The following is a 20,284-nucleotide window of genomic DNA, read 5'->3' as shown; positions in this document are numbered from 1 at the left end:
CTATATTCTATACTAAGGGAGACAATAATAGCAACATTGTTGAATAATATACCAGTATTTGAGATGATTTGTTAAATTTAAATCTTTTCGATATTGGTTCCGTGCTGTCTCCTTTCTCCAAAAATCGAGAATAGGTAAATTGTTGCAACTTACCAAAACAGTGACATTGACGAACACGCCAGTCTCCCCCTTGAGACCCTTGTAGATAGAGTTGACGGACCCACTCACAAACTCGTCCGAGTAGGGAGTCATGGAGAATGCCGAGTCCACCTGGAACGCAAATATTGTAATGGTAGTATTCAATAAGCTAGAGTTGCCAAATTGGGTGAATAACTTCAAAAAGGAACCTTTATCGTATATTTTAGTGTAATACTTACAGCTCTGACCGCCTCATAACTCAATTGTTGGTAAGGCTCTGATTCTCTGTCGTTCAGCTTATTGTCCCAAGTTACCTGAAACGTAACAATCGAGGTAGATTAAAAAATCTCTTAAAAATGTTAAATTGCGATTTCCATGGTAATATTCCTGCACACACTTTTAGACTGAAATAAAAACGCCACGTTTTCTTCATATCTTCGAATGTTCCTCCACAAATCAAACTTCAAAGTCTTTGTTTCAAGATAGGAGTATCGGTGCACATGAGCTATTGCTACATTTATAAGGAGCTGTACGGAATTCATCGAACTCAAGAAGGTAATGTCAACCAGACGAGGCCCGTGACTGTAATTACCAGCAGTGCATTTCACTTTTAAAATGTACCTAGTCTGTAATTTAGGTGGAGCAAATTAAGAATGGGAACACCTACTGCAATTCATTCTATCTTCTAAGTTATATTTGTAAAATAACTGATTAAATAATACAAAATTATCTTGAAAATAAAGGACACTCAATTCATCGTTTAAAATATAGCGAAACCGTTTGATTTCACCGCGAACGAGTTCCAATGCGTTAATGTTGTTGCGTTAACATTGAACATTAGTATTTCTAAGCGAATCCATTCCAAACGCATTGGATTACGCATGATCAAAGTGATGCAAAATTCACTCGCCGTCAAAGCACTTGATAATGCACGGATGGGTTTTGTATCTGCACTGCTCTAACACGTAATTTGACGTTAAGAGTGTAATCTGTCTCGCTCATGTCACCGTTTCGGCTACTTCGGGCTGTCTCGATACCGCCCGATGCTGTTTTAGTAGTATGGTAAAAGTTGGTTTTGTGCATATCGGGGTATGCACAACCGCTTGCTTTTGCGCGGGATTTTTTTACTAGAAGATAGCTCAAATAATGACCTGACGGGAATTACGAATTTCTTACATCGATCACTGGGGCACAGATGTCGTTGTAATTTGTTATGTGGACATTGAAGACAAGCAGTGCAATGCACAAATGCACGTACCAAGGAACCGCCTCTGATGTCAACTAATGTGTTGATGTATAGAATTCATTGGGTGATGATCATATCACCTGGATGGAGGGATTTCCAAGATAGCTGACGAAGCGAATACATTCAACAGAGGGCGATGGAGTTTCGATGAGATTTTATGACACAATATTGGAGTTCGATAACTAGTTTTGATGATTACCCAGTGACCCAACATACATGATAATCACGAGAATGGTGTAAAGAATGTTGTACCAACCTTTCTATCGTACATTCTGTCCACACGGAGAGAAAACACCATAGCTGACACCTTCCTGCAAGGGTCTCGGTGATTTCTTCGGGCAAAACCAGGCCGGCAATGGCAGCTTGAAATACCTGCAAACAGAAATTATTGTTAGATTGAGCCGAAACCAGTGAAGGTTAATGCAGTGCATTATACTAGTGTGCTCAACTCTATTTATAGCCTATTCCTCTTTTAAAGCTAGGGCTGATACGTGTCTGAAAACTTCAGCCGCTGTCCTCACCATAACTTGTTCAAGATGCCACACGGCGGTACAGATGTTGTAGCACAATATAACATGACAAGAGGAATGTTGCTATTGAATGAAATTTCTAAAATAGTAGACACCCATATTGAATTACGAAATGTTAAGAATGTTAAAATAAAAAAATCTTGTAGTAAATGGATGAGTAATCTGCAATACAATAATTTTAACACATTCTTTGCACGAAACGAGAAAACTCGTCATACGCCTTTTTAATGTAAGACGCGGGAGACGAATTTACTCGTTTTGTTGCGCAAAGCGGTAAGGAGCGGGAAACTTATAAACAAGGGGTTCTAAATGGGCAGGGGGTCATGTGTTTTCTATTGTCGGTGGTACCCGATCCATCAACCTGTTCCGCTCACAAACTACGCAGTGAAACGCGGTACATGTGCAAGTTTTGCAATGTGCTCCTGCATAAAGGAAAGTGTTTCGAACGCTATCACACATTGAAGCACTATTAGGTTATAGTTTTTTTTTATATGAATTGAAAATTTCTAAATAATCTTGTAATTTTGTATGAATAAATTTCGATATGTTATTTCGATTGTGAAATACTGTTTTTTCTATGATTCCCAAGAAAGTAGAAAGTTTTTGTTCATAAAAAAAGGAATTACACATACATTGCTAAGTAAATAAATAGAGACATCTTTTTAAAGTAAAACACTGAAAGTTTTATCCAAAAATATCTATAAATATATAAGATATGAATATTTTGCAGAAAGTCTAATTTTGGCGGTAAAATTTAAAAAAACACTCGCGCTTCGCCCCCAATGTGGTGGTAAAATGCTCAACCATATAGGTTAATTAAATAAATAATAATTGATAGTCGGATGGCTATTTTTACCCATACATTCCTGGTAGAGTCAAAGAGTGTTTTATTCTATTACTAGCTGACGTGTAACCGGCGTTGGTGGGGGTTATCCTTAGGATGTAGACATATACCATCCGAGACTTTTCTGTAGGCCTTTTTATGTTATTTTGATGTATTTCATAAGGTTTAGACAGCTTTAACAATCTAAGGGCCTGAAAATAACCTTTTTACGACTTGATTACAAAACATTGACTGTCCTCTACTTTCTATAAGTATAATATGCATGTATTATATATATAAAAAGAAATTCTCTAAATGATAGTAAAAACCCTATCAAAATCAGTTACGTAGTTTAGAAGAACTAAGCGCACAAACAGACAGACGCGGATGCCGATTTTATTTTATGCTATTTAGAGATAATTCTCGCTATTTCAATAAAATGCCAGTAATGCCTGCTTGTTGATTTTGCAATATTTCACCACTTTAGGCATACGTGCGATATATATCACATTGAGGTGTGTTGGGTCAAACAATAAGGAGTATAATTGACGATACGTCTGTTCAGGAACGAGTGCCGGTTTGAATACGGATTAGGTCATTTTACTGAGCCAACTTGTGTTAATTACAGAGATGTGCAAAATGGGTACCCAAAACCATTTGAAATGCAAAATGGAAATGGGTCAAAACTTTTCCATTTGAAAAGGCAAAATGGTTTTTAGAAAAGCATTTCAAATGCAAAATGCAAAATACCTATTTTCAAAATGTATTGAAATGCAAAATGGTTTCTCAGGTCAAACAATTAAAATAATTATAAAATTTTTAAACAATTTTGTCATTTAATAATGGACATCAATGTAGAACAAACATATTACATGATGGTAAATCCAAAAACACCACGACTACAGATTATGAAACCACAAAAAATTTGCGCGGGACTAATGTTGCCAACGTAAAAACATAGAAACTGCTATCTAACATTTAATATTACAGCGTCATGGCCCCATGTTCAGTATTTGAATCAGTATTTTTTGTAATGGTATCACTCAATTGCCAGGGCTCCTACCAGGGAGCAACTTGACAAATGTAAATTATCTCTCATAGCGAGGTTGAGCACCGACTGATATTTGGGGCTTATGAAAAAAAGATGAGTGGAGATAATAGGAAGAATGTTGCAAAAAAGCATTTAAAATGGAAAATGCACTGAGAAAAGCAATTAAAATGCAAAATGGTTTTTAGAAAAGCATTTAAAATGCTAAATGGAAAATACCCATTTTGCATTTCCATTTGAAATGGATTTATTTGAAATAAAGCACATCTCTGGTTAATTTATAGTAAATTGATATATTGTAAACTTACCATTGTCAGTTTTGCATCTTTCATTCTGTGTTTGGTCACAAGTGGAGTCGTCTCCAACGATGCAGGTGTCAATCCTGAAAATAAACATATTTAGCGTGGAATGGAAGCATTCATGCTAGGCCTCACCATTAGTGATCGTAATAGACCACTGACGATTCCTGATAGGTGGCCAAATCTCGTCACCCAATCCGGAAGATTTATGATGCAGGGAGCTTATCTCATTGGATATTTTGGTGACGCTTGATCTTGTGGAACTGGCTTTTGTTGTTCCAGGTCTGACCCCCTATTCTTCAATACTTCTTTCAAGCACCCCATGAAAAGCGAGCCCCTCAAAATTATAACATTTGCGTATCTGCTAATCGAAAGGATAACAAAGAATTTCCAAGTGTAATTGTTCAAAAATCCAATGGGTTGTAGTTAGACAGAAATTGATAAAGTCGCAGTGTTTCGTCCACTACAGGGACATTTCTGGCATGGCGGCTGAAAAAATACACCAACAATGATCAACAACCATAATTTGGTAGTAGTTTGACAATGGCTGATGAAGGTTTTGTATTGCGTTTTATCACTAACACTAAAGAAATATCAATGAAAAATTCGATAATCTTTTTTGTTATTTAATAGGCTAACACACCTGACAGGAGGCTGTTGCGTGGTCCTCCTGGGAGGAGTGGGTCTGTGGGGAGCAGCAGGAACTGGAGCGGCCTCAATCTCTGGCACTGCATAGCCCGTACCAGTGACAGCTGTAAGTTTAATTTATAAATTGGCACTTTTTACAATTTTATTGATATTAAACTAATAGAGTTATCTTAGAGAGCTATAAAACACGACAGATAATAAAATGATTAGATGCAAAAAGTCCAGGAGAGGATGGGAGACGGGTAGGAAAAGAAAGAATAATTGCGATGGACCTTGGAGTTTCTACTAGACCTCCTTTCAAAGACGTACTTTTAGTAAAGTGTGAGTAATGTTAAGGGAGTGATAGGTCGATTCTTCAATGATTATCACAACATTTGAGAGAAAAGAGAGCACATCATCCAATAGATGGTGAAAATTAAAAAATACTCAAATATTCTTAAGCACTTCCCTGTACAATTTTTTTTGCTGAACAACACAAATTCCTGACCCAGTGGCTTTGTAAAAAGTCGCTTTAAAAAAAAATGGTCCAAAGAAGCAAAGTTAGCAGTCTACAATGGATTTGTTAGTTCTGTTATAACTCAACACAATGACAATTAAACACACCTTTAAACAGTGACATAAAGACATTAAAAACTATGGAAAAAACTAACCTATAACTTAACCTACGAAACCTGTTTAACCTAGTTTTTGTTTCATCACTGTTCATGACTTTATAAAGTTAGTTCATATAGTTATTTATTGTGTTGAGTTGTCCGGTTACTGGATTGCTGGTACCTACCCAGTGAAGCAAGGAACGAACAAACTGAATGCTGTAAAAATTAAATCCCTGATGCGTTTGTGCCGAGAATTCTCTTCAAGAGAAATATGAAGATTTGCAAAAAGAACACGCCTGATGATTAAGAAACGAACTCTTAGATAGTTTTGGCACGTACAGCAATGAATGAAAAAGAAGTGGAATGATAATATAGGACGCGAATGTGATGGACGGTGGAAGAAGTCGGGGACGCCCAAAGAAGACATGGCACGATCAAGTAGCCAGATACTTGAGTCAGACTATGTCAAGAGTCAGATTATGAAAGTGAGTGAAGCAAAGAGTTTGTGCCATGAATCGAGTCGTTTCGCGGTTGGTTGGCGGGAAACGGCATGCTGGTTAGTTAGTTAGTTATATTTTAAGTTGTACCTTCGGTAGGTTTGACCACGCTGCTCGGCCTGTACTGCGTAGAGGTCGCCTCCCCATCTCCCAGCAGGTTGAGGTAAGTCCTCTTGCCGTCGATAGAGACGAACCCTTGGTCCCCTGAAGCAGACACGATGATGTCTCCAGGCTGACCGGTCAGCGGATTTACATTCTCAATATGGACTGGAAAACAAAATGCAATTCAACGGTTATGGTTGGGCCAAATGCAATATATTATACTATCATATATCCGTTTAGAAGGCAACCATTCATCTGATAACCAGCATCTCTGTCATCGGTCACCACCACCAAGTGTTTCGCTACGTTTGGAGAGAAACAGCAGTGCCAGGGCAGCGTCTGTCCATCTCCTGCGTGGTGGGCCAAAGGTTGAAGGATACTCCTTGACCTCTCCAGTAGGACTCTTTCGACCCATCGCCTTACACTGCAGTAGAAGGGATGGATTCATACGTCACTCTGGGACACACTGACCCCCAGATTCATACCCACACCTCATCATACCTTTTTTCCTTACCCAGAACTTCCTTTCTTTCCTTTCTTCAAAAAAAAACCTTCAACACAACATCCCCGGAGCCGACATAGGCCCTAAAGAAAATGATTTTCCTCAGAGCTTCCTACATAATACATTTTAGTTCTCTCGACCACCATTCTAGGCTCATTGGTAGTCGTAAATATAGTTTGAATGAGTGCACTCGTGAGTCCTGAAAAACTCAGATATATATATTCTTAAACATGCGTACCAGTAGCAGATCCTCCGCCGCCCCCCGGTCCTTGTATGGCTGACACCGTCACATCGAATATCTCCCCCTTGCCAGGCATGGGGCGGGCCTGCGGGCGGGACTGCTGAGGGCGGGGGCGGTAGGGCGGGTGGTTGGCGGATGTGCCGTTAGGGCGTACCCCTGGCCCGCCGCCCCCGGGGCGGTACTCAAGATCATCCAGCACGATGCCTGGCCGTGGGCGGTAAGATTGCGGTGTGCCTGGTTTGCCGGCTAGAAAAAATAAAACCGAATATTAAAATCACAAGTACATTTTTAGATGGATTATATATCGCACTTGAGACAATCCAAAAGTACTCATAAACAGACCAGACCCTAGAGATGAACCAGTCAACTACTCAATATGGACAGTGCCCTCACTGAGGGATATGGTAGGTCTACTAACAGAACACTGCCACCTCATGAGACACACGCAGCTGTTGGTAGAAGAAAACACGAATAGATAGAAAATGTGAAGAGCTTGAAGATATTCCAATTCACTTATGGTGCCAACGTTTCGCCCTGATAGGATTAAGGCTCAGGTAGCTGGGAAGACACATTGTAGAACCAGAAGACATTTTAAATTAAGCCAAACTAAAAATGCTAGTAAGCTGTCGGACTACAAATTAACTAAGCGGACTATCTTTAGTGTTTGGACATGCAAAATATGATCCAATATCTTTTCATTGCGAGTACTAATGAATCTAGATATAACGAGTATGTTACTTAATTACTTACTTGTTGCTGGTGGTATTGAAGAGCTCTTCGTTGGAGTAACAGAGATCACACTCGTACTGGAACTGGTTGAAGAGTTGGCAGTAGAAACAGTAATACTTGGCAGTCGCTCTGTTGGAGTAGATGAAGTTACTGGCTTGGACGAACTGTTCACTGCAGAACTTGAGAAATCCACTTTAGACGACTCCAGTACTGGAGTATATTGGAATACTTGGCTCTTGTTATTTACATCTTTGATTGCATCTTCCGCACTCAATCTTATTGTATTTTTAATGCTCTGTTCTGCTTCTTTTACTTTGTCTTCCTGCTTTTTGTTGCTTGGTTTTTCTTTTTCCACTTTGATCATGCTTTGTTTCTTTTTATCTGAAATCTCTCCGTCTTTCATGACTTGCTGTTTTGTAGGTTCAACAACTACTGTGGGTGCTTCTGATGTTGTTTGTACGTCCTTTTCTTCGATGTTCACGATGTTAGAAGGAGTTGGGAAATCTGTGGAAGCTGGAGGATCTCTATCTCTAACAAAGCTTATATCTTCTTCGTCAGCTGTTTCATATTCTGTTTCTTTGTGTGTGAATGTTTCGTTGATCGTTGCGTTATCGTCGTCTTTGTGCTCTGTATTTCCCATAGTAAACTTATCGTCGTCTTTGTGCTCTGTATTTCCTATAGTAAGCTTATCGTCGTCTTTGTGCTCTGTATTTCCCATAGTAAACTTATCATCGTCATTTGGCTGCAAATGTTCATTTTCTTTTTCGTTCTCCTGCGGCTGCATTATTTCTGGTTTGGTATAAACTTCGTGATAAGGTTTGGGTTTCAGTATTGGCTCTTCCATCGATGCAGAAGTGGCGCTCTCTTCAGAACTCATGTAAATTTGTGGCGGTGGTTCCATGTTGTTTGTCGGTTGAGGATTGTACATTGGGAGATTAGGATTTGGTCTTCTATTCGGCATCTGGGGTCTCGGACGAGGCCTTTGCCACGGTGGAATATTTTGGGGCCTTCCATTATTGATAAATCCGTTATTATTATTTGGCCTGTAGTTTTGATTATTATTCATAACTGGCACAATCTGCTCCGGTAATGGAATTCCGTTCAGGAACGGTCTGATCGGTGGCATATCTGGACCTTTTGGTGGAGGTCTATCAAACGGATACGGTGGAGGTATTTTTGTAGACGTTTGTGGGGGAATTGGTGGCATCATCTGTCCCGGTCCAGCATTTCCCGGAGTATCAAAATCTGGAGGCAGAGGAGGCACATCGGAAATCCTTGGGGGACCCCTGTTGTTGATCCTTGTGTTTGGCGGTCTTCCCGGTCTTGAATTTGCCGGCTGAGTATTGGCTTGTACATTAACATTTCCGTTTAATAATTTGACGATACCAGTGATGATATCTTGAATGTCTGGATTGGCCTGTCTTCCGACTGAATCAAATCTAACGGAGGAGGCAAAATCCCTCTGAGCATTCGTGGTGGGTTGGGGCCCCTTGGGAGACAGAGCTCTGCCCCTCGGGACCCCTTTGGCTTCCCCCTGGTGCTGGTTATCCCTCCCCGTCTCCATAATAGAAGACACCATCGCGTGGACCCCAGTTGCCTGGGGCTGCGTTTTCGTTGGCATGATTTGATTGTAGTACCTCGGGCCTTGATGGACCTCTACGTCATTGGTCTCAAAAGATTCTTCTATGTTTTTAGAAGATCCTAAATGATCATTGTAAGTGTTTTTAGACCTTCTTTGAACATTGTGCATGATGGGATCTGCTGATCGCACCACTATAACATGAGGAGTGTCATTTCCATTATCTGAAGGGTTTTGCTGAATTTCTTCCCCAGCCCCACTATTTTCATTATAATCTCCACTATATTCAGTGTTTAGACTTGGTTCTTCGATGTATTTGGTATTTAAGTTCGGTTCTTGGCCGTGGTGGCTTGAGAGAACCGCGATGGAAGGCAGCAAGGTGATGACTTCACTAGTTTCCAATATTAAGGAATCCTGATCCAGCTGAGGGTTGTACGCAGAGTTCGGTGATATCAACGACACGTGAGGATCGTCAAACGCTGAAACAAAGAGAATGAATCCATTTATACATAATAATGTTATTTTTTGCAAAAAATAATGGGAGCTACTTGCCACAGAAGTACTCAGTGTCAATGAACCTTTCAAAGACAATCTTTTGGATTGTAACTAGTAAGTCTAGTTGAATAGAAAGTTATTAACGTCCCACAATGAAATAAACCAAACAACCAACCTTTTTTTACAATAGTCAATTGAATAACTTCTTTTTCATTTGAGTAACTTCAATATATAACCAATATATTAGGGAGAAGATCTTAAATTTGAGAAAAGTATTTATTTTATTTTATTTGGTACAATATTTTTTAACATTTTAAGTTTTCCAGTAATGTAGGCCTCACTGGGTGGCTTGCCCGTGCTGAGTATAAAAGGTCATGGGGGCAGTTTTACTATTTTGTGACGTACGTCAAAAGATAGTTGTTGAAATGTCTGTAAGTGACGTTGAAAATGTCGATGGTCAATGCAGAATCATTACGCAGTTGAGTCGCTCTATTTTATTTATTTATTAATTTCTATACATACATTACAGTGTCTACCAATTATTTACATTTGTATATAATACATAAATTAAGAACTGTTAATATGGTTTTTTTTTTATGCTGGGTGTGAGGTAGGTTTGAGTAGGTGACACTGTGGTGGGTAATGTTATATGTTTCGTGAACACCTCACTGGGAGAACCTGTGCTGAGGTGTTTACGTGGTAATGATTAAATGGTACATATATTTATGTTTATTGGTTAAATTTTCTTATATAAATGTAAGTTGAGATTTTAAATTATTATTTTTTGAATGGTTATTGTACATTGTTATTTAAAGATAAGGAAAAAAATATTTTTTTATATTGCACATATATACATACACCCATGTATACACATACATAAATAAATACACATATATGCATGCATACACACATATAAATAAACACATGTATACATACATACACACATACACATTCATCCATGATTATGTTTGGTTTGGTGTTATAATGTTTTGTATAAAGTGGATATCTAGTTTTTTGATCCAGGCTGTGATCAGTTTTTTGTGAATGTTTGTGTATGTATTTCCCGTTAGTAGTAGTTTCAGAGTGGTGGGCATAAAATTTGTAAAGTTTTGTAGCGTAATACTGGAAGTGTCTTTGTCCGTGTGTGGTGTATGTTATCGGTATGTTCAGGGTATTGTTTGTTGACGACCTTGTTTTTATTGTTGTTTTACTAATTATTATTATTTTATGTTGTTTTATTAATTAGCGCGTTCTGATAGGTAAAAGTCCTCGCTTTCGGAGCATAAAAAAGTGCATGGGATCTCCCACGAGTATACTTGTTGTCCACATATAAGTTAACCTCGTTCAATATAAGTGGATTAAGTATAGTTCTAGTGATAAGTGTAAAAAAATGTTTCCAAAAATTTTGTGTTGAAATCGGGCACTCTTGTTAAGAACAAGATGGATATGGGAATGGATAGTATGTATACTCTCTTGGATATAGATAATGCATAAACCTCTTTTGTACTTTTTCTATTGCAAGGATATGGTTTTGTTCAGAAGAGTCCCAAATAATAGAACTATATTCTAGGATACTGCGAACAAGGGATACTGAATACACGCAATAAGGATTAATTGTTTGTAAACTGATAGTTATCATCTCAATTTATAATAAGAAATAGTTATAGGATTTGGCTAAACGTAATTCCTCGTAATGTTAACCACTCGTCCCACCTAGTGCAATTATATTACAATATAAGTGTAAGTAAATTAATGTGTAATTAAATTAACTTTTTAAATGCCGCCAGCCTAGTGATGCAGGTTGTGAGAAATCTCAACTTGGTCTATTTGTTAACATGTATTCTTAGTTATAGTTGCAAATTTATTAAATAAATATATTATTATTATTATTAAAAATAATTTAAATAGAAATAACACTAAACTTTCTGTTTGCATTTAAAAGTTTACCATGGACGACGCCCCCTTTTAATTTAAAAAAAATTCTATAGATCAGAAAACCGCCAAATTCACCTGGTTAACTTTTGCCAATTGTTTTGAATAATATTTTTTCATCAAACGAAAAAAAAAATGAAGTGACAAATAACCTTCATATTTCATACATTTTCACCTTCGTTTGTCTAATTAAACATGTCATTTCGTATAAAATGGCAAATAAAAAAAGCTGTGACATACTTGATATACGCCAATTATATGTTAAAACTCTTCTAAACTACATTTTCGACCAAAAAAACAAACCCCAACAAACACAAAATATCACTAATAGACCGGTCAGAAAAGCGTATAAAAAAAACATAAAAACTCCGACGGTAAACACTACCTTTGGATAAAGACACCATAAATACCACGCTATTAAAGCATTCAACAGTCTTCCACTTGAAACAAAAATTGAGGAAAATAAAAATAACCACGCTATTAAAGCATTCAACAGTCTTCCACTTGAAACAAAAATTGAGGAAAATAAAAATAAATTCAAACACAAAATAAAAAAAAATGGATTAAAGAACAAAAAAGACAATATTTCCAAAATTCTTAACAAAAAAGAATAAAACATATACACGCAACACAAAAAAAAATATAAAACACGCAACACGCACAAACACATAAATCATTATAAATGCCGATTTCCATTCTCTTTTAATATTTTTATTTTAGTGTGAAAATTAAATTTTAATTTCTAATCTTTATTTTTAGTTTAAATTTATCTTTATTTTAATGTTGTTTTTTGTTTAAATGTATAAATTCGTATATTTTAAAATGGGGGCCTCAGCACGGGTAAATAACCCAGTGAGGCCAACATTACTGAATTAAGATATGAAATACTGTAAAATAATGTATCAATAAAAAAAATAAAAAAATACAGTTTACAAAAAGAAACTGTTGGTAAGTCATTTTAAAAAACTTCCGTGAAAGTTCTATTCAAGTTCTGTTATTATATCATTATAAGCTAGTCGGTTGACAACTGAAATAATAACGGAAATTAATAAAAAATCTTTCGCAGCACTTCAAAATTAACTCCTAAATTTGAACAATTCCTCAACCCGAAAATGAACGTTAAAATTTGATGAATTGTTCAAAGTTAATTTGCAAGTTCTGTAAATATTTTTTTCAAGTTCTGTTATTATTTCAGTTCTGTCAAGCAGTTAGCCTATAATGATATAATAACAGAACTTGAATAGGACTTTCACAGAACCCGAAAATGAACGTTGAAATTTGAAGAATATTGTTCCAAGTTCACCGAAACAACCCGTCCATAGTTTTACACAACTTTCTAACATAGTAAGTATTTCATTTTGGATTACGTTTAAAAACGGCAAATCTATTTGAATGATTTTGAATCTTTTGATATATTTGAAGCTGTAATATTTTCTAATTCATAATTATTCACATTCACTTATCTTATAAAGAAAAATTAGATCACACACAACAACACAAGATTTAATCAATATGAAAGAAAGTACATTCCAAAAATTACTAACAAACACAGGCAACTAACATTCACTTATCTTGTACCCACTATATTTATACATGTAAAAACGAATCAAATTACACCACTGAACTAAAAAAAAATTTAAAAAAATGGTATAAAAAAATAAATCAAGATTTTTATATTGACATTATTTCTAAATACGTTAGTATCCATTGATTGTATGCGTGTGTTTGCATAAATATGTGTTATTTCTATATGTGTTTTGTGCCTTGTATTGTAGTCACCTGAAATGTTATTCTACTGTATATATTTTCTATATTGTGACTTCTCGTCATATGTGTGCTTTAGTGCTATAATTAACATTGTGAAATTTACCTGCTGAGAAACTGCTTTGGTAGTTTAACTGGAGCTTATAATGAAGAATTTAAAAATGGACTAACTGAATAACAGACTGACGCGGATAGTGACTTTGTTGTAGGTATACTATTTGGAGATTCTCATAGATTGATAACGTTACTGCATTCAAACATCACATCAATAAACAAAGACATAGACTTCTAGTATTACCTGCCAATGTAATATTCACTTAGACAGTCCAAAGTTCGCTGTGAAGTAAGTATATCGAATTATGGAGTAGCATTGAATGATTACAGTAGTATTATGTGTATATATGGTGGCTGACAGCCAGTGAAAGTTGTGCGGGGAAATTACAATGAGTCAACATAACGCAAGTCCGGAAAGATATTAGACCGAACTGAGTAAGGCAGGCGGATACGACACTGCCAACAATTTATTGTTACTGCCCCCTCTGCAATCTGCAAGGAGAGGCTGACAAGGAAACCTTCAATTTCGACATACAAAACACGATCGCTAAATCAAACACACTTATCTTCAACTACTCATATGATTAAATTTGGAATTAACTCCCTACAATACATCGCATATACGGAATACAAACTTCCAGTAACAAACATTGGCAAGTTTACTAACGGCAGTAAATTTCTGATCGTCTCTATAATTGACATGGTTGTTTTTGAAAGGCAGTTCCTGAGGCAGGTTTACAAATCTTACAATTATAATACCCGCGATTTTTCACATCTCTGCGCTAACATAATATAACATAATAGACTCAAAAACTACTGGAGCGATATTGCTGAAAATTTCAAAGTTTGTTCTTATTGGTGTCAGTAGTATTTAGTGAGACGGCTGAGGAAGACTTAACGCATTATTTCTGCACTGGAATAAGATACGGAGTCGAATAAAAGTTGATTTAATGTTTTTGTTTTTTTTTAAAGAAGGACAAACATTCCCGGGTTATGAATAACCTGACAATATTTGAAAATCTCCTACTACCACCACAGAAAGCGGAAAATGTTGTTTGTGTTGTGATGGAGGACTTAACCAGCCGAGGAATTGAGCACACTACGCCTGGGTGGGACCCAAACGCGATGTCAACTCAGCCACCGACCGGTCTTGTAATTTAGTTTTTAATAGTAACAAGAAACTTACAGAACTCGCTACCATCAATAAAATAACCCTAATCTGGATACCAGGACATAAAGGTATTGAGAGCAACGAGTTGGCTGACAAACTTGCAAGGAAAGGGGCGAAAGCACCACTTGTGATAACTTGTGATAGTTGGGTCAAATCCCAGCACTGCAAAGAATGGGAGAGGGCACCTGGAATGAGACAATCCTAAGTACTCATAAAAGGACCAGACCCTAGACGAACCAAGAAACTACTCGATATGGACAGAAACTCGCTGAGGGAACTGGTAGGACTACTAACTGGACACTGCCATCTCAAGAGACAAATGCAGATATTGGGAGTGGAAAACACCAATAGATGCAGGAAATGTGAAGAGGATGAAGAGACTCCAATTCACCTATGGTGCCAATGTCCTGCCCTGGTGGGAACTAGGCTCAGATACCTGGGGAGACATACAGTAGACCCAGAAGACATAGCCACATACCCAATGACAACCCTGGAGAACTTTATAAAAGGGACCGGGTGACTGACTGTTAAAGGAATGAGGTAAAATGGGAGATAGCACAATGGGCCTATGGCCTAAGTGCTCACGGGAACTACATGTGAACCGTCTCCGATACTTACGGTATACAGAAATGAACGGGCGCCCGAGGAAGACATGAATAATATTATTTCCACCTTAAAAATAGAGCCAGTTTTCAGGAACATTAGAATTCACAACCTTAAAATTTGACTCCAAACCATTCTAACCCCGAGCAACGCTGGGTACAATTGAGATGGTATTATTGCTTTTCTATTGATAGTAATTTCGTCAAGAAAATCGGTACTATTTTTTTTTGTAAATTACACTTGTACGTAAAGACGGACATACGTACTCACAAAGGAAATTATATTTATTGTGTGAAAGTATTTGAGAGTCCCTGACATCCGCATTATATTCGTAAAGCAATGCCGAAATCGTTTCACATAATATTTTGCAACTGAGTGAATAATAAGACGTGCACGTCATTATTATTCATAGCACATCGGCTCCATAACCTCACTCTTCAAACCTAATACCTCATCGGAGGATTATCAAATTTCTACTGTCGTTTTCCTACATTATGAAATATATGTTGTGCGTCATTATAAATACACAGATCCGATTAATTTTCAGAATAATCAAAGTCCGAAATAACGTACTATGTATTGTGATGACTTGCTTTTTTTATCCACTCGAGCGATTTTCGGAATATTATGCCAAGTTTTCAAATAAGTTTTGAGCGTTCGCTTGCCATAATGTGCCAAATTTAAAGAACCTACAAATATGGGATAGGCGGTGAAATCTAGGTGGTTTCATTGGCTTTAAACCACAGTAAACAGTTTTATACGTTTACATATTAATATGTTGAAGAATGTTAGTAATTAAATAATATGGTAAATGTGAAATGCGAGTACCAACTGCTATATAAGTCTCAACTGCTCCCAGCTGTGTGGAGCCAGTGAGACTATGGCATCCCCAATTGGGGTATATCGTATGTTGTGAGGCTGAAGGTAGTGGGAAGGGGAAGCAGATGGGAAAGAATAAGGTAGGGAAATACCTGGATATTCATATCTGTTCACCAAACACGGCAAAAGCCATTTCAAGCAACGTTTCGACGAAAGTATGTACTACTCTAGAACGAGCTACAAAAATATACTTTATATTATTGTGAATGACTGGATGCCGTAGAAATGAGATCTCTGGGGAATATTAGTTAACCATATAACGCGAATGTGAATGGCAGAAGAAGTTGGGGACGCCTGACGAAGACATGACACAATTAAGTAAACGAGATCCTTGAGTCGGGTCATGTCAAGAGTCGGAATAACAGAAGAGAACAGAGAACATGTATAAGACGATGTATGAATTAAGTGAACGAGATCCTTGAGTCGGGTCATGTCAAGAGTCGGAATAACAGAAGAGAACAGAGAACATGTATAAGACGATGTATGAATTAAGTGAACGAGATCCTTGAGTCGGGTCATGTCAAGAGTCGGAATAACAGAAGAGAACATGTATAAATGTGAATGAGTCAAGGAGTGCGTTCCAAGACGAAGATGTTTGGTGGTTCGTCCTATCTGTCTACCTCTACTATTTAAACATTGTACATACAAAATATTATATTAAATATATGTATAGTAAATTGTATTTCTTAGTCCTCCTCACTAGGGTGACCTGCGCTGTCATTCAAATTTTCTAATCGCTTTATATCAGGGGAAGGATGTTGTGGAGTTTCGTCCAAAAAAATGAAGACAATGTTGGTAGTTCTTATTCGAAGTATGATACAGTTAAAAGTGACCGAGGGGGATAGGGTCCCATTAGCTCAGTTGGTAGAGCGGTGTCCCGGAAAGACAAGGGTTCTGGGTTCGAGTCCTATATGTAACCGCATCCTTTTCTGATTTTTCTGTTTCAGATTTTCGTTTAGAAATCGCTAATATTGTCTTCAATAATTAAATTATATTTATTTTGAGGTTTTACTCAATAGAGTTATTCCGAAAAATAAATAAATATAATTTCTTTGTCCGAATGTGGTTTTATGAATAAATTGTGAAATAACAAAAATTAATAACATAAATAGTACTCGCGCGAGTTAACTTTCTTGGGTATTTACTTTTATAAACTTATTAAAATTATGAGTAGACGAAGTAAACATATTTATTTTAAAACTGATAATTACAAGCTAGTTAAATATAATTTCAAATGAATAATCTGACAACAATAGCTACAAGTAGCCTTGGTGACTGAAGGTTGAAGATTAGTCCTGTCTCATCGCTGGACTTGTTCGGGTCCATCGTTGATGCTGATACAGTGATAGTGTTATTGGTGTTGAAGCAGCTAGATAAGGCGAATAGCCGGCTGCGTGGTGTGCTAGGTGTTATCTTCGGGGCATCGGGGGCATTCTGGGGTAGGTAACACGTGAGTCGGAATTTGAACCCGCGACCTCCAGATTTGTAATTGATTAGTTATGTCATAGCAAGAGACAGAATAACATAAGAATACTTGTGTACATAAACATATGAATGAAGAATAAAGCGTATACCAAGACATAATCTACGTCACCAATAAATACCAATTAATTTAAGTAGGTTCCCATACGATCGAAGTCCGGTCTTCAGTTATGAAATATACCGATTGATCGAGAACTTAATACTGTAATGACGAAAAGCCCGGAATCTCAGAATTCAGATTATAGGAATCTCGTAAAAAACTTTCTCTTGCGATGTTGCTAGGAACGAATTGCTCTGCGGTCCGATGACACGGCCTGCTGATCTTGAGGTCAGGGTTTTAAATCCGACAATTAACTAAACAACAAAGCATCAAAACAATTCACCGGGAGATTTGTAGGTGATGCTGATGAATGAAATTCTTGCTTTATTAAACACCTTTTTTACAATTTCCATCTCAATATCTATCACCTTTTTTTCAATATCCATCACCTTTTTTACAATATCCATCACCTTTTTTACACTATCCATTACCTGTTTTACAATATTCATCACCATTTGTACAATATCCATCTCAATATCCATCTCAATATCCATCACCTTTTTTACAACATCCATCACTTTTTTACAACATCCATCTCAATATCCATTACCTTTTTTATAATATCCATCACCTTTTTTACAATATCCATCACCATTTTTACAATATCCATCACCTTTTTTTACAATATCCATCACCTTTTTACAACATCCATCTCAATATCCATCACCCTTTTTACAATATCCATTACAATTTATTGAAAAAAAACGGTTGCAGGCCGATTCCTGATAAACTCTTAGTAAATTACGAACATGATAATGCGTGTGCATTTGCCTTGATAATTCATAATGCGTATCATTACCTACTAGTGACGAAATGCTCAAATATTGGGAATTTCATGAACACGTGTTCAAAAGGATATCAGAAAACCTATTAATTTATTAGTTATGCTTGCAATCCCGTGAAAAACGAATTACCAATAATTTGAAGAGATTCTGAATAAATTGGCAATACTCATTTTTCTCCGTGCAGTAAGCCTGAGAGACTAGCTTCAATGGAGCCCCCGAGCGAACTGGTCACTTAGTAGGGAAGATTGATTCCGTCGAAGTAGACTAGATCGTTCAGATGTAATATGACACGATTGTATCTTTTAAACATTAAAGATAGGAGAATCTATTAAACGATTGAACTCTCATCGGTACGACCACGAGCCGCCACTGTGTCCAGTGTGGTGGGTGGTGTGGTGGGTGGTGTGGTGGTTACTCTAAGACAGACGGCAGGCAGAATACAGAACTCGTCAGGCCCGCTGGTCGGGGACAATGCCCGAGAAAGTTGGCTCTCGTGGAGACAACAGAACAGACGGAATTCATACACGCAGAGGTCGAGAACCAATAACATCGAAATTAAGATCAGAAATATTATAATAAGGGTTTTATCAACTTGTAACAAATATATATCCTCACGGGGATCTTCCGAGCTAAGGATTTCATTTGCACATTATTAAAATTTATTAGTATGGTTAATATAAACTTATCATAAATACAGGGTTTTCCAATAAGAGGTGTTATTTTGAATAGCCCGCTATTTCGGTAGATGTTACTTTTGAAGCTGTCATTTTTTGACATTTGACAAGTAGAAACTACGCCATTAATAAAAATGGAACGATACACGCTTCAACAACGCATTGAAATTATTAAAATTCACTTGAGAGAATCAAATGCAAATCATCTTGAGTGATGAGGCCCATTTCCACCTCGGTGGCTTCGTCAACAAGCAAAATTGTTGCATCTGGGGCTCGGAAAACCCAAGAGTTATTGTTGAAAAGCCTTTCTATCTTCAACGTGTGACTGTTTGGTGCGGTTTATGGTCCGGCGGAGTCATTGGACCTTACTTTTTCGAAAATGAGGCTGGAGCAACAGTTACGGTGAATGGATTGCGCTATCGAGTGATGATTAATGATGTTTTATGTCTGGAATTGGATGGTATTGATCTGGATAACGTTTACTTTCAACAAGACGGCGCTACGTGCCACATAAGCAACGAAACCATTGATCTTTTACGATTGAATATCAAAATAACACCTCTTATTGGAAAATTCTGTATATTACATTTTTTTGTTCAGTTGAGTAGTTTCAGTTTTCTGTATTTGCTGTCCAGCTTTTTATTTGAGATTTAAATGTGAACATATTGTTGTGAGCTTTGAGTGAGAGTGGGATTTTGTTGTATTAGTGTTAGTAACACAGTAAAGGTATATTATACTTGTAGTTGCTTATTGGGTATGGTTTCTAATATATGTGTTGTTATTTCTTGTGTTTTGTATTTATGAACGTAAAGAAGTATTCTTTTAGAATAGACTTGTTTAAGTGACATGTTGTTAAGTTTGTTGAAGATTTCGTCAGTGCTAGTTCTTACAGGGAAAATAACAAGTGATTTTAGGATATTGTCATTTGCACTGCCAATCCTCAATCCCCAATCAAAATAACGCAATCTTTTAAAAACTATTGGACAGTTAGTTCTGGGGTCTTATGTGCACAGTTTTGTCTATCTAGAATTTATTCATTGATACAACCCTTTTCAACTTTTTTGCAACTTCATTTTCCTTCTGAAACTGCCAATGTCAGTTTTTCAAAATTCACTATGCCTGTATAGAATTTGCTCTATTTAGCCAATTTTAATTTTAAGAAAAACTGTTTTCTAATGAAACATTAGCCCCCGGAAATCTAAAAATCGAAATCGACAGTTTCATTTGAAATTCTGAAGAAAACCCTATTTCGAAGTGAAACCGAATACCGCACAAGAGGCTGGAACCAGTGAGATTATGGCTTCCCCAATTGGGGTATGTTGTGAGTTTGCAGGTAGTGGGGAGTGGGGGGGGGGGTACCTGGCTATTCA

At 37.0% G+C, this 20,284-nt stretch overlaps 1 protein-coding gene across 1 annotated transcript in view; it reads right to left on the bottom strand.

The window, feature by feature from the left end:
• Positions 1-20,284, bottom strand: part of pwn (calcium-binding EGF-like domain-containing protein pawn) — a 250,346-nt gene that overhangs the window by 15,599 nt on the left and 214,463 nt on the right. The window contains exons 5-12 of the mRNA XM_089647752.1: positions 7,418-9,454; positions 6,665-6,913; positions 5,913-6,089; positions 4,728-4,836; positions 4,094-4,167; positions 1,641-1,756; positions 378-452; positions 154-270 (exon numbers count right to left, since the gene is read on the bottom strand). Coding sequence (XP_089503878.1) covers positions 154-270; positions 378-452; positions 1,641-1,756; positions 4,094-4,167; positions 4,728-4,836; positions 5,913-6,089; positions 6,665-6,913; positions 7,418-9,454 — 2,954 coding nt within the window. The remainder of the gene's footprint in view (positions 1-153; positions 271-377; positions 453-1,640; positions 1,757-4,093; positions 4,168-4,727; positions 4,837-5,912; positions 6,090-6,664; positions 6,914-7,417; positions 9,455-20,284) is intronic.

This window comes from Hesperophylax consimilis, chromosome 27 (assembly GCF_061612785.1).
Source record: "Hesperophylax consimilis isolate HC1 chromosome 27, BYU_Hcon_1.0, whole genome shotgun sequence".
NCBI lineage: Eukaryota > Metazoa > Arthropoda > Insecta > Trichoptera > Limnephilidae > Hesperophylax > Hesperophylax consimilis.
This window is presented reverse-complemented; position numbering and strand designations above follow the sequence as displayed.